This window comes from Bacillus rossius, chromosome 7, assembly GCF_032445375.1.
Source record: "Bacillus rossius redtenbacheri isolate Brsri chromosome 7, Brsri_v3, whole genome shotgun sequence".
Taxonomy (NCBI): Eukaryota; Metazoa; Arthropoda; class Insecta; order Phasmatodea; family Bacillidae; genus Bacillus; species Bacillus rossius.
In genome coordinates, this window is record NC_086335.1 from 27,213,166 (window position 1) to 27,229,714 (window position 16,549).

The following is a 16,549-nucleotide window of genomic DNA, read 5'->3' on the forward strand; positions in this document are numbered from 1 at the left end:
TTCTTACTCTATTATTTACCTTAAACATTTGTTAAAGCTACTTGGGAAGCTCTTAAGACCATAAGTTGGAAACATGATCTCAACTTATTTTGTCGTGATGAACCTGCAGCAAAGTTTGTCGGTTGAATTCAGACTCATTCTGTATATTAAATGAAGTGGCTCGGTACATATAGGGAAAGAATGAAGTGGTTTCACACAGTATGGAGTTAACAATGTGGTAGTAAAGTTTGGCGTCAGTGAAATGTTTTGGTACAATAGGGAGTGAAACAAGTGGTGCCACACCTGCAGCTTCGCCAGCAATCTCTACAATATTTCCCAGGGTAATAGTTCCAGTATTGTGTCCTAAAGCCTCCCTCCCGTGCTGTGTTGCAGGCCATGAACCAGACGTGCAAGGTGTGCGGGGAGCCGGCGGCAGGGTTCCACTTCGGCGCCTTCACCTGCGAGGGCTGCAAGGTGAGGCTCGGCAAGGCTCGGTGAGGTTTGGTGTGCTCGGCATGGCTTGGTGTTGAGGCTTCTCGAGCCTTGGTGATGCTCAGCAAGTCCCTTTGAGGCTTGGCGAGGTTCGACGAGGTTTCGTAATACTTGGTGAGGTCTGATGGGACTTTGTGGGGCAAGGCGAGGCTTGGAAAGGGGCTTGGTGAGGTTTGGTGTGATCGGAATGGCTTGGTGAGGCTTGTTGAGTCTTAGTGAGTTTTGGTGATGCTTAGCAAGTCTCTTTTAGGCTTGGCGAGGTTTGGCGTGGCTCTGCGAGGGTTGACAAGATTTCTTAAGGCTTGGTGAGGTTTGATGAGACGGTGTGGCGAGGCAAGGCTTGGCAAGACTTGGTGTGCTTTATGAGGCTTAATGAGTGTTGATGAGGATTTGAGGCTTTTTTAGGTTTAATGAGGCTTGGCGTTGCTTGGTGAATTTTGGCAAGTTTTGGTGAGGTTTGTTAAATTTCGCGTGGCTAGCAAATTGTGGTGATACTTGTGAGGCTTTCTGAAGCTTGGGGTGGTTTTGCGTGGCTTGGTGAGGTTTAGTGAGGCTTGGACAGGTTAGGCAAGCTTGTTGAGGCTAGTTTGAATTTGATGATGATCTCCGTGCGCAAATAGCTAACGCCCGTTTGTAAGGGGTCAAGCATCACGAGTCTCGCAGACACGCAGTACAATATTTTTTTCACTGGATTCTCTCAACTTTGGTTGCTGGTTGTAGCAATACAGGAGTTACAAATGAATTAATTCTATATTTTAATTGATAAAAAATTTCGAAGAAATGAAAAATTATTAATTATCGATTGATTCTGTCCAAATGTAATGTGAATAATTCTATAATTGATTTAAATATACCTTAATTACTTGCTACTTCTCAGCGATATTCAAACATATTGCTGTGAACTTCACTTATCTCAGCTATTATTCCTCGTTCACGCCACTGATTAAACGGCCACGGATAACCCGTTTAAAAAATATATATCACTTTATAGATTTTAAATGTGTATTTTAATAACTTTTAAGTAACAAGGAAAAATGTTAAAATGTTTATAAAAAATTATTTCCATCCTATGTTATGTTTCTTAATACTTAATAAAAGTAACATTTTTTTAGTTTTTTTATTAGTTACTCTTACATTTTAAATTTAATAAAATTAACGTATTACCTTTGTACTATTATTAAATCAAAAATAACAATGCAATTGTGCGGTGGTATATAAATATTTATTAAATGGTTACTTTTTAAAGTTTTATTTATGAAAATAATAAAAATCATTGAAATATATATTACATAGGGGAGACCGGGGCAAGTTGACGATGTTAAGCTTTGAAATGGCCTTTAACAGATAAATAAGCATATATAATATCTAATTTGGTACCAATACGAAGTACATACTAATTTCTACCTAAATATGTAAAAAGGTTGTATTACTTTGCGTAGTTCCGAAGTTATTGACAAGAAACCAATTAGTTAGCACATTCGTCATCTTGCCCCAGGAGTGGGGTAAGTTGACGAACCTATTGGGGTAAGATGACGAAACCAAAATATATATATTTATGGACAAAGTAAACAATAGTTTTATAGATATCCTACACTAAACAACGTGTAGGATGTAAAGAAGATATATTGTAACATATTTGAACGACTTTGATATAATTCCTTGACTTCATAATTGGAAAAGTTTTCGTGCCACCACTCAGAACATGTGGAACACTGAATCCAGTCTTCATTTGGAGGTTACACGTAAACTTCTTCACATGCAGGGCAAGAAACGCTATTTAGGCTTTATGGTTTTGCTACAGAATGATCAGAGCTTTGTTTTTCAGTTTTCTTAGTTTTTCTTTCATTTTTCTTCTCTTCATTCTGCTTCTTCTATCTATCTCTTCGTCACTCCAACGCCTCCTTTCCGTTTTCCGCTTATAATATGCCTAGACATCTACAAAAAAAAATCAAACAAAATTGTTACGACTATTAACACAGGAACTATTTATAATATTTTATAATTTCATTATTATTTTTATTTTACTTAAATGTTCGTCATATCTGTACATCATTGGTTTAAATAACACATCATATAATACAAAATAATGCTCACACTGTCATTACCTATGGCAAGTTGACGATTGCAGGGGCAATATGACGAATTCGTCATCTTGCCCCCGTCAACTTGCCCCAGCAGCCGTATTTTTGCTTTACCAAAATCACGAACAACATTAACAAATTTTCTTCAACAATCTATACACTAAAATACTCCCAAAAGTCAGCATTTCATTTTAAATATATAAACATTTAAAACAAATGGACTCTTTTCTCGTAAAGCTTAACATACGTACCTTCAATATTACAACAATGGCTCACGAAACAGACTGCCTCTCAAAACTGCCACATTCAAACTGACTGGAAAATTCCGCTGCACCTGCCTAGTAGGTGCAGATGGTGACACACAAGGTCACAGGTGCGCCAACCGTCTGTCTGTGTTTCTGGATTAGTTACATACGATTCGTCATCTTACCCCGTTCGCCAACTTACCCCGGTCTCCCCTACATCGTCTTCGCCAAATAATTATAATTTAAACAACCTACTACACTGTTTAGAGTGATTATATGTGCAAGCACATCCAGAAGATAAGTTTTTTTAATGACAGATACAACATCCATTATTAAATCTTTAATTGCATGTCGCTTGTTTAATGAAATCTTTCAAATTATTGCACCAAGAAAAACGTTCGTAGGATTACCTATGATCTCAGTTTTAAGAAGAAAAGATGGGCGCAGTTCCAATAACACAAATTACTGTGCGTAGTATACTTAAAAATATATATGATTTTCGAGATTACAAAAGACGATCAACTTTTAACAGCCTGTTAGTGATGGGAGTAAAACATAGCTGTATTAAATAATTTTTACTTATTATTAGATTTGTTTATATTATTTAGCAGTTAAATAACCTGTTATGGAGAGTTTAACTAAATGGCTCACTTACAAAATTTTACTAAAGGATTAGTTTTTTGTGTCAGTGTTGTCAATGTTCTAAGGGAATTTGTTGCTAGATATATAGCATTGTCTTTTATGTAGCCTTTAGAGGTCTACATAGTCTGATTCAAAAACTGACAAGAATTAAATAATCTTTCGGATTCGAATACCACCCAAATACCAATAAGGTAGATTGTAACGTCTAGTAAGAATTTAAAAAAAAATATATATTTTGTATTGGTTGCATGGCTTCGGGTTGAATTTTGTATGTTAAAATGTTTATGTATTCTCATTTTATTATAAGCTGTCAAATTAGAAAATGTAATAACTTATATATAATTCAAATTATTCACATATATTCAAAATTAATAAACTTCAATGAAATAGTGCTTACTTATAAACAGTGACTTATCAGAAGTCGGCATTAGTATAAACAGTAAACATTTTAGTGTCTATGTGACTGAATTTTTGATGGCCTATAATTTTCCAAAAATACTTTAGCACGATAGAATGACCAATATGTTGACTCAGTTTAAATTCCAGATTTCCTATTGATACCAATTTCGCATACCCACTACTCCAACAGTAATTGACGTATGCCGGTTATAAAGATTTCAAATGTTGAAACTCTGATGTTGAAATCTTAACCGCGTGGTGGACGCGACACAAAACGATGCGATTAAAAGAAAAACACAGCTTTTTTTTTGTATGAATGTAATTTTAACCCCGTGACAAACCAAAACAAACCACTAGAGGTAAAATGTATCGTGCCATAGCATTCACACTACATACATGACATCCTAAAAATGTTTATAAGTTCGATTTAATTAACCGGTTTAAGTAACATTTGGTATCATTTTTATTGTTTATTCGAAAAACAATACATCGTACGTGAACGTATTTAAAACTTTTCACAAACTACTTTAGTAAAACTAACTTTAAAGATATCTTAGTAATACCTTATTGCATTATCAATACTTAATAATAACCATTATTATAAAAACAATTCTCATGCTCATTTCAGTAGAAAACACCACCCCGACAGTGCGATAGTTATGGAAAACTGATCGCGAACTCTGTTTTGTCGCGTTGATGAAACAGATTCAGAGAAAGTTTTTGGTGTGAAACGTGTTTTATTTTACGGTTGTGTTATTGTGATTCCAGCATGATTGTGGAAATTTCGTTGCCGCTTAGTGACACTCCAGAACATGTGCCAGCTGTGTGAGTCAGCACTCAGGAATGAGGCAGGGCATATTGCTCGGAGAATCCCAGGCCGTTAGTTTTTTTTTTTTCACTGTTTGAGCCCAGTGTTTTCGGAGTAAGTGACGACACACTTTGCGGTTTGGGATTCCCTCGCACAGCCTGCTCCACATAACCGTATTCCAACTCCGCCCGCTCCAAGCCTACAACCCCACCCAACGGGACCTGGGAGGAGCCCGAGAATCTAGTCCACTGTTCTGTTTGCGTGTCTTAGGGATCGGTCTCGCATGCCCTGTTGATTATTCTTTTTTTGATTTTTTTTCACACTGCTATTGAAGTGAAAGTTCTTTGCTGAGGGGGCTACAATTTTCGAGCGTTACGAAAATTCCGATCGCATGAAGGGAATAGTTAGGTACGTGGTAGGGAACCAAAAGAGGAGGAGACCGCATGAGAGAGATATAAATGACGAATAATTCTTACCCACTTCCATACTTGCACACTTGCATGGGTACATGACATACTGGAACACTCGCATACTTGCAAAATATCATGATTTAGCGCTCACATACTTGCATATATATATTAATGCAACCTCACCTTAAGAGAATTGTGTTTCCTATAACTAATAGTAAGCAAGATGTTTTACTTCTGTCGCGCGTGAACTCCACGCACACTTTTATATTTTTTATTTTAAAGATATTTCTCACATTTAAACTCGACATCCTTGCATTTGTTTGTCAGCCCGTGGCAAATATTTTCAATTGATTTTACATTAGTAAAATATTATCGGTGTATAAAGTCGCGAAAATGATAACTACGATGAATTGCTCACCTTTTTATACCTGTGTTATTTCAGTAACTAATATAAGTTGGAAATTTTTGTGACGAAACAAGTAGAGTGTGCATATTTTACTGTGTGCCTGTCCACTCTTCGAATCTACTTATATGAGTTCGCCACAGTAGTTGCACCCTAACTGGACACTGAAGTTTTTTGCAGCATCCCTGTGACGAATGCGCTCTCCGAACATATTTACTTGAGGCCTGTGATCAACTGGAGGTAGATTTCGGAGAGTGAAAACCACTGCCTCTGATTTGGTAGTGTTTATCTTTATTCGCCATGTCGTGCACCACTGCTGCATTGCGCTGAGCGCTAGTTGCAGTCAGTCAGTGGCTAATTGTAGGTTATGTTACCTACTTTACAGGACAGTGTCGTCCACATAGCAGCCCAGTTTTACAAGGCGATGCTCTGGCTTAGGCATTTCGATTAGGTAAATATTTAATAGTAGTAGCTGTCGTGTGGCACGCAAGAATTTATAGATTTTAGGAATGACTAAGAGCCTTCTGAGATGACTCTAAATGTCCTGTTAGCTAGGTAAGAGGTAACTAGCTTTACATAGCGTTCGGGGAAGCCTATTTGGTACAGTTCATTTATCAATACTAGAGACCCGTGAATTTCGCGGATTCATTTCATGTTATGCTAAAATTCAAATAATTATACCTTAGTGCTGCTTCTGTCATTGGTTCTCTGTTAATCTGGAGGACTGAGGGCCAATTAGAAACACTCACTCATAGAAATGTCGAATCACAGGCCACCCAGTCGAGACGACTCACAAGTCAACAGCCAATGAACAGTTGGCATTTTCCCGAGTGTGTAGAGGATATTGGAGTCTATCCTGGAGGTCATTGAATCCCCGAAATTTATGGGTCTCTAATCAAGACTCCATCATGAAAGACTCTGTCAAAGGCATTTTCTACGGTCAGGAATGTAGCCACTACATAGTCCTGGACATTAATGTTATTTTTTCTGAAAGGTGAACGAGCTGTTGCACTGTTGGAGTGGGTACTGCGAAAACCCAACTGCTCATCAGGCAGGATGTTGTTCTCGCGTACATGTCTTTTCAGTCGGTGTGTAGTATACACTTGGCTATTTTCGAGAGTGTATTCGGTAGGCTGATTGGCATATTTTTTTGCGGAATTGTTTTGTTTTGCCGTGGTTTGTGGAAGAATATGACATTGGCTTCTTTCCATTGGGAGTGTAAGCAGTGTAACGTTAAAATTGCATTATTAAACGCAGCTAAGTATTCCAGTGCTTCGTCTCGAAGTTGTTTGAGAACGACAGCCTGAAAGCCGTCGTTCCCTCTGAATTTTCTGAGCTTCATGCGGTTGATTACCGTATGAATTTATTGTGCTTGAGTTGGACATGGCGTTATTTAATACGCAATTCCTTGTATATGTGTGCAGTGAATTGCCTGTCACAGGGATGGTTGTTCGGCTGGAAAGCAGGTTGGCATGCTCTCTCTGCACAATTTTGCGGCACGAATCATAAAACAGTCACCATTGCAGAGCCGAAGATCACTGGACTTATTGCCACCATTTATGATTTCAGAGGAGGCTTGGAGAAGTTCTGATTGATATTTAATTTTCATTAATAATTAACTTTAGGATTGGTTAGTAAGTAAAATTAAAACAAAAATAATACTATGCTGTTTTTCAAGAAAAGAAATTGAAGACTAGGTACAAAATATTTTTGAATACAACCAAGCAGTGAACAGTACTTGAGTCAGATGTGCACTGTTAAATGATTTCATAAAATATAATTTTTTGATTATTATTTGTGGTAGATAGGTATTATTAGTATGATTTTTAAAATCACAGTCCTCGGTGAAATAACATACATGTACATTCTATATTTAAATAAGTAAAGAATTCAATCACACATTTGGACGCAGTTGGGAAAGTACATACAAAATAAAGGTTAAATGTTTTATTTTATTAATAAACTGTATTTCAAAACACCCTTACTTTCCGTTAAAATTGTATAGTAATCGTCATATTAAACTAACAAAGACCAAGTATCTGCAGAAATGCAAATGTTTTCATGCGAAATTTCATTTATAGTTAATTTTTTGTATCATTCGTTTTTTGTAAAACACTATTTGTAAACATCGCAGTTAATGATTGATCGGTGTGTACGACAGTATATCGAAAACAGGAAGTTAGAATGGCATTTCATAGTTCGTCGGATAGATGCTCCAACAGTTGACGTAACATGGTAGGTGTAAGAATACCCTAACATTACCGGATGAACTACTGCCACATACATTTGTGTAAAATTACAGTGCAGGCCATTCTTGGCGTGCGTGCGTGCATGCGTGAGAAGACCATTCCTGTGAACAGCACCTTTTCTCCTACTAACACCTTTCTTGCATTTTCCAGCACCAACTCACCATCCCACCTCAAGCATATGAACAGATTTCCTGAACCAGACTGAATTCTGAGCCTTCCTGATTCTCTTTCCCCGACTGCACTGGCCACCCGAAATGTCAGTTCACCAGAGGAACGCATCTCGTAGTTCCGGAGCACGGATATCGCATTCCTCTAAGCATTAAGTACCTATATCACGTTCTTCTAAGAATTTAGTATACCACGTTCCTCTAAACATTTAGTATACCAAGTTCCTCAAAACATTTAGTACCTATACCACGCTCCTCTAAGCATTTAATTCACAAATTTTTATCTTTAAGAGTTGTAATTACTTTTAATGTTGAGTCAGCGTGTTTTCATAGTTATTATTTGTGAAATGGTTGAAGGCCAACTTTACAAATAGCCAGGGGTTCACTTGCAAATTCTTGATCAGGACAAATGAGAAAGATTGTACCGAAAGTATAATGAGGTCACAAACTTTACAGTAAGGTAAGACAAAGAGAGCCACCTTCCCAAACACCCTTCCAAAATATAGGTACTCGCAAAGAATAATTTATTTAAGTTTATAACAATAATTGGACGTTTTAAATTTATTGAATGTGGAGGATAAAATAATATTGTGGCAACCATTAGTTTTTTATTCATTTTTTGTATCTAAATTTTGTTTATGAATTTTAAATGAAATTGTTTTTATAATGAAATAAACTTCTTATGCATGCAATTACCAGCGAATTATATTTTATGACCTTGGAGCCACGTTTCAATTGAGTTTGAAGCATTTTACAATTACGATTTTTGAACTAGTGTTCACTTAACTGGCGCGATAATAAATAAAATTGTCAATAGAAAATTAATTTTAAAAAAGTGATACGGTTCCATTTTAAATAAAGACAGCGTTTTCGTGGTTGAGTTACATGTATTCACGACAGTTTTAAAGGGGAGAATGTGAAAACCAACAGTCCACATAATTTAATGTTTATTTATCATATATATTTTTGATATATTGAAGTTATTTCAAATAATTTTTGGCTTTACTGATTCATCAAAGAAAACCATGTATTTTGGCAGAATAAAACATTTCAGTCCGGAAAGTTGGAGTGTGCAGAAGTGCTGTGATCTCGAAGGCGAATGGTGTCTACAATCGATCACTATCGAGATCACGACGCCGCGGGGCGAGGCGAGAGAAAAGCTGCCTCGATGACACGGTTCGACTTTCTTCGATCCGCTCTGGAGCATCCCCCTCGCCGGAACCTTTCTTCAACCACCCCCTGCCCGCCCGCCCCCTCCAGATAACCTCCGGGAGAGGAACAATTTCACCACGACCCGCGGCGGGCGTGACAGATCGGCCCGTAGCGGCGCCCTTCCCCCCCCCCCCCCTCCTCCAAAGCCCTCGATAACCATGGACAATCGATTCATCGATCCGGCCCATTCTTCCCCTAATGCTCGCGCCGGGCGCCTCGACCCCGCACCCCACGACAATCGCCGAAGACGCATCTGGTCGTGTGATTGATTACCCCGATAGACAAGGTCAGTCAGGACGTGACTCGGCGAGCGAGCCCGGCTTTCGGTCCAGCGGAATAACTATCATCGCGTCATCGTTATCAGCTCCGGTGCTCACGAACAACAAGGCTTGGCTTGCGTTTCAATCGGAACTCCTTTCTAATTGCACATACGCTTTAGTCAGAGGTTTACAAAAAAAAAAAACACAAAACTGAAAGAAATTAATAAAATAAAAACTCATTTTATATCTGGCCGTTCTTCTGAGTTGCATACTCAGTGATGGTCAAGCATTTTAATCTTGAAAAGTTCTTAAAAATCTCAACTCAGTTAAAGAAAAAACTTAACTTTTAGTTTGTAAGATTTCTCCTAGGTACTAGATATTTCAATTGCTTCAGTGATCTGGTTAGAACTGTGAACATTAAAACATATTAACCTTATAAAATGAATTAAATATTTTCCAACATGTAATTTAATTGAGACATGCTTCTGGACTTAAGTTAAATGTAATGTTTTGCGTTATACCGTCTTTCCCGGACGTGTTAGGTTAAGTGTGTGATTTTTTTAACCACGAATGGTTCTTAAAAAACTTTTGTAATATATAATAATCCTAAGCCTGTAGGTTGTTTACTGAACAATAATTTTAGGCTATCCATCTCATGTTTGAACAAATATGGATTGCATGGCTTCTGCATAGCAAGATTCCATTAGAATCAGAAAGTCAAGTGCAAAATAAATGGGTTCTACTGGTAGGTAATTTTTTTGGATAACGCCTTCTTAAGGTTAATTGCTAAGACTTATCTTGTTAAGAGAAAGTACCACCCTGCGGCTGACAAAAAAATAAATAAAAAGTCTGGTTATAAATTTAGTTTGGGTTCAGACTCTAAAAAGCTATACCAAAGTTTTATAGCTGGTTCATTAGCAATAAAATGCAATTTACTAACCATTAAGTTTTACTCTTAATCTTGCCTTGTCTTGTGTTTGTGTTGGGAAAAAAAAACCCTATTTCTTTTAAACTTTTTTGTAGTGCTACAGTTATGGAGGGGAAAATAATTATTATTAAACCACCTACTTTTGTAAAGAGACAAATTGCATTGAGAGACATATATGGTTACAACTCATGGAAGTGTTATAGACCAAGGTTTAGATAGTTCGGCAAATGTATCATTTTGTTACTGGAACTGAAGTTTAAAATTTCTTCCTTTGTAAACCTGTTAGAGAACAGTTCCGCTGTCCTATGAAAATTTAAGTTTCCTAGACCCTATATTTTTAACATATTCTCATTCACCTTAATATAAGTTTTAAAATTGTATTAGTTAGACTTGAAATTATTGATTTTATTCCCACAGTAAGAATTCATTTATTTTTTGTTTGTTTAACAGTATTTAAGTACAATTTCAAAAGAAATGCATTACACAATGGAAGAGTTAAGATTTCTTTTCTTTCAATTGAAACGAGCCCATTTATGCTTTTAAGTAGGAGTTTACATTTAAATAAGATTTTCTTACATTTGTTTTTGGAAACACTAAATTAATCTCTTTTAAAGCTTTCAATTCTGACATACTTTAAAAACAACTGTTTAATTGAAAACTCTATAGATTGTTTTAGCCGAGTTGAATTGAATATTATATCGACTTGATATTTAATGGTCATCGAGTAAATGTTTTTTAAATCAAGACATAATTTATGGAAAAAATTAAGAAGATAGTATCCTAACTTCTGTTCTTGCTGTAACAGGCTAATCGGGTTTTTAATAAACGATAACTATTTATTTTCTTTAGGATATTCTGATAATTTTGTGGTTAAAAGACAAAGTAAAATCTAGTTTCCAATCGCTTAATCCAAACATAGTATAAAATCATGGTTTTTTTTATCTATAAGCAAGGAAATTTGAACTACAATATTATATTTCTATTAATTTTTCAAAAAGATAATGTAAAGCTCATTTCGTTACTATCTGCCCAGTTTCTCAATGACAAAAAACAATAATTCGTTGTAATAATAGTAATATCAAAAACAGGTTATTCTCTTATAGAAAAAATCTCTTGAAGGTAAATTGAAAGTGGCATTGCAGTCTAAATATTTTTTGTACTCAGTTTAGCATGAATTTTTGAACGCTTGTAAATATCTTGCCTCAACCAAATTTACTTATTGAAATATTTTATCACCGTTTTTATTTTTAAATAAAATCTTAAGATTTATGTTATCATTTTACTTACACTTTTACTAAACCAATAAAGAGATACAGCCTACTCTAATTTTGCTGCGTTACATATTTTATGGAAATAAATAGTTCGTTTATTAAATGTTCATACTTTAGGGGCGATTAAAACTGCTAAACAGGATAGTATTACTTGCCGTAGTTTTAATTACCTACCTTAGTTTACACTACCCATGATCTCATCCCTTTATGGTAAAAAAAAATGTTAGGTACCTAAAAATAGCAATATAATGTAACACGGTTCTATGCAAGCAATGCATTAAATACACATAAAGAAGTTATAACATGAGCAAAATAATTTTAACTCAAATATTAGCAGGAAACCTTCAAGCTCGTACCGTGTAAGCGAGTAGCGGGAGTTATAAGATGGTAGAGCGGATGGTTAAAGCAGTGGTCAGTTCCCTCACCTACCACACCACTGCCGGGGGGAAGGGAGGGGGGGGTGAGTGGCATGCCAGATTCGCGGGCCACAGCCGCGATGCGTAACACGGGTGAAGTTGAAAATGCCTGCCTCCTCCCTCCCCCCCCCCCCCCGAGGCAACAAGCCGTAAAAACACACACATGCGTGGAGCAATAACAGTTTTTTCCCCAACGTGTCGGCCGTAATTGAAAGAACGGCGGTTGTCCGACCGCGAGTGTGGAGAAGGTGGCGTAAGGCCTGGAAAGGGAGGGGGGTGCATTGGAAGCGTTTTATTGGGCTAATAGCGACCGCAGTGTGGTCGCCCGAGGGGAAGAGGATGTACATTTTTTTTGTTGGTAGGGGGAGGCTGTGGGGGGGATAAGTGGTGACTGTAGCGACGTGCGCTCGCGGTTTGGAAAACCTTAACCTGGCAGAGTGTTTACGGTAGGTAATCGATATGTTGATCAATCGATTGTGGTCCAGCCGGAGGCGGTAGAAAAAAGAAATGTATTTTACCCGCCTTCGCCACACCTAAACTTCCCTTTTCTCTCGGCGCAATTACCCTTAGCGAAGCGGTTGCAGTTGGTCCGTCGGAGGCTGTGATTACCTGGTGGTCCAGAAGAGATCAGCGCCGTGGGTAATTAGGCCTCCCAGGTGTGCGTTACCTCGGAGCTTAATGAGAACCAGAGCTGGCGGGTTGGCATCGCCCCTGAGCGATTACTCATTTGGTTCCGCGTCACGCTTTCGACGCGAAAAACACGCGTATCGATTGCTACACATTTCGGTTTTTCCCCCCCTCGCGCGCTCGCAGACATCGAAGTGGACGCAGCAACAGCTATTAGCAATGTCCTTGGCTTGTTGAAGCTGATGGGTCCCAACAGGTTTTGTGTGAAGCGGATGAATGTTATACAATCCGCAGTTAGCTTCTGCGCGTAGTCTACCGCAGAAATACTCTGACTAATGAAATAGTAGATACCACCAGAATGATCAAGTTAAAAAAAAAAAATACGAAACAGAGGAAACAGTTCCTTTTAGACTTTCTATTGAAGCATAATTGGAAACTTTATTTGCAAGTTGTTTTATTGCAGAGAAAGCTCTCTCTGTATGATGGGGCAACAAGATTTAATTAGTGTTCAAATCAGTACTACGTTTTTATAATTATATATATATATATTTAACTAAACTAATATAAGCTTCAAATAGCCTAACTAAACTGTAAAACATACACTGTAAAAAAGTGCAAATTTACACTTTCAGTGTGAGTGTATTTTTACATTTGTCACCGTGGAATTCGGAAAAGACACATACTATTTGTGTACTTTAACACATTCTTTGTGTAAAGTTACCACCATATCGTGTTAGTTTTATCCTAAATGTAGGTATTAAATTTTAAAGTCAAAATTAGTCTAACAATACACCGTTTCTACGTAAATTAACTATTCTTATGATAGTTTTACAGTTTCAATTTTTTTTTTTTAGAAGAAGGCTACAATAATAGATATGGTGTAAAATAATTTGTGTTGTGATAATAATTCCCCAACATGGTTTGTGTAGTTTCACAAAAAAATATGCATTTAAAACATTAAAAACAAGTGTTAATTTAGTCAAATGTATCCCCGTGTGCCTACGTTGTAAAAATAATTATTTATAACCTTCGATGTAGGTGTATTTTTACATGTAAGTATGGGTGAGTTACTAAAACGCATAGTGTGTAATTTTATATGCAACGTAGTCAAGACATTAAAATAAATTAAAAATAAGCATCTAAAGGGGAAAAAACATTAACTTTGTGTATTTAAACACAAATGTACGTGTGAAATTATTATATTTTTTTTTGCTATGTATAAAATCTAGAAAATATTATGACAAAGACCTTCGATTAAAATATAGTTGCAATGAAATTGTCATTTAAATGTTTGATCGTATAAAAGAACTTAATAGTCAATGCTAATTTCTCCTTCATTGATGGAGTAAAATTAAACTGAACCAAGTGAAAAATTATTATGACATAATATATAATAGCTGGAACAAAAGAAAGTGACACTAGCGCCCCTGAAAGATGTTTTTGTAAATTAAAGTATGACAAGTGGAACAAAGATTAAAAGAAACTGTCGACGAACCCACTCCGCCCCCAAATGGCTTCTAGGGACCAATATTTAATCCAAACGAATATTCATCTTATATAAATATGGTTTCATTCAACAATTCCCAGCTTAGTACGTAGCCTAACGGCGAACGTCGTTGCTTTCGGAGCCTGAGATGAGCATTTGCGATCGTTGTTTAAGCCCGTCACCGCACTCGGGATGTTTTAAAGGTATATACATATTATGCCACACTAGCGACACCCAGTAGCTAACTACAGACCTTCTATGATGTCATAAGAGTGCATAATTTATTTATAATTTTATACATATAGAACAGCGTACTTTTCACAGACAAAAATAGTGTTATGTTACACACACATGCACAGCATTTATGTGTAAATCAATGTTTTTATTAATAAAATCACTCATCCAAACTGTGTTAAATTACACAAACAGAGTATTTGTGATTTTTTGTTTTAAATAGTTACAACATCGGCCATTCATGTGTAAAACTACATCTACTTTATTCTTGGCTTTTTTTACAAACAAAAATTTGTCTTTAAGCATACCTGTGTAGGTTAAAATGTACCTACACATATGGAATAAAAATACACCTACATCAGTGAAGACACAACTACAACCTAAATCGGTGTGAAATTTTACCGTTTTTATTGCGTGATATCTAAATTTAGCGATTAAATGCATACGGTCTATTGGATTCTGTTTTGCAACAAGGTAATTTGTATTTTTTTTTAAATCCAGATATACGAGTTAAGAATCATAACTGGTACGAGTACTTTTGTTGTTTGATGTGAGCAGTGCTTCATTAAAGATGGCGCGGCTTCGAGAGGCGGGGGAACACAATCGCGAAGGACTTCACGGTGGTTTACAAGCGAGAGGAAAAGATGATGGAACTTGCAACACAACCAGTTAACCTTGCGTGGGCATCTTCTTTGTAGAACCGCCGTAGTTGTGTAAGTGGCGACTATAGTCAGCTCTGCCTTTCGGATTATGTCATCGCACCGCGCATGGCGGGGCGCCTTTCTCGCGAGCTTAAATAGTGCAGTGTTGCCAACGTTTCAAAGAATTCACAAATATAAACGTTTTCAAAATCAACTAAACTCAGCTAAACAACAAGAAACCATTTCACATACCTACATGAGTATGCGAAAAACACCATGAAAAAAAATGATTGCCAAAAATAAACTTATATAATATTGATAAAACAGTTGATTCAAAGGTTTCTTTCGAATAAAATGCAATTTATTAGTCCACCCTTTTTAGTTAATGATATGCCGTTTGAAATATTTGTTTTTTTGACGCTATTTAACTCTGCAAAATCTATAGCAGTACGGATAAATGAACAGAGCTAATTTTTCTTAACTGCGTAGTATGAAAATTCACTATTTAACTATTTAAAAACATATAATACTGTAATGTGCAATAGAGGATTGAAAATACGTCTCTATTTCCCTTTCACATCAAATCAGTTTCTTTTTTTTATTCGCAGAAATACGTGCGATAGGTCGTGATCGCTAAGGCGTCGCGCTCATGTTTTAAGGGCCGTAGCTTTGATCCCGACAGCTCAGCTTGAATCAAATTATTTAGCACTGAGTCAGTGCCTTAATAATTCTGAGTCAACTATGAATTTTGAGGTCTCATTTTCTTAAGGCGCTTTGCATAACCGTACGACGCAAAACGCTATCAAACATCCTTTGCAGAAAGAATAATGACTAAGCAAGTTAAAAACTCGTGCAAAGCGTATAGTCAAAACAGCTAATGCCCCACTATGATATTTGAATATATTTTTTTACATTTAACTGTAAACAGTGATATAAATAGTTTTAGTAAAAGTTTAGATATAGTTTTATTTCTAGCATGGATGTTAGTTATATGTATTTGGAATGAGGATTTATTTGTGAATTCCTTCGTGTTACTTTTTTTAAACGAATAATTTTGTATTTGTAATTTTATTTTCACTTCATTCTTTTTTTAATGTATTGTGTATGATTGCTTGAATATCTACGTCTTCACTTCCCTTTTCATTTTTTTTTCTTTATTTCTTTTCCATATTTATGTTGTTTGTATTTTTGTTATACTTGTAGAGTGTTAGCCTATTTGAGACTATGTGTGTTGGCTGGTTCTGTATTAATGTATAAATAAATTTTAAAAAACCAACAATTAAGTATCCCAGACTGTGTGTCTACGTGCGTCCAACGTCGTGATTGGCTGGCTAGGCGCGGCCTACAGACGTTGCCGGAACGTAGATTTAATACATACACACATATACCAAGTGCCCGAGCTGCGCAGTAGACACTAATGTAATCGGTCACTGAACGCCCTACCTGCCAAAGTAACTGGCAGAATCTTTGTGGGAGCAGCTGGTACGTTTTTGAGGTTATGAATTCTCAAACTCATTAGTTTGTCTAACGTTTCAGTCCGGTTAGTGTTTGATATTTTTCATTACTGGTGTATTGTATTACGTTCTGCGTTTACTGAAT

General features: G+C 36.5%; 1 protein-coding gene across 1 annotated transcript in view; it reads left to right on the forward strand.

Annotated features, from left to right (window-relative positions):
• The window catches only part of LOC134534517 (zygotic gap protein knirps-like), a 134,553-nt gene that overhangs the window by 57,834 nt on the left and 60,170 nt on the right, over positions 1 to 16,549 (forward strand). Inside the window, exon 2 of the mRNA XM_063372996.1 lies at positions 373 to 453. Within this exon, the coding sequence (XP_063229066.1) occupies positions 376 to 453 (78 nt within the window). The 5' untranslated portion in view covers positions 373 to 375. The remainder of the gene's footprint in view (positions 1 to 372; positions 454 to 16,549) is intronic.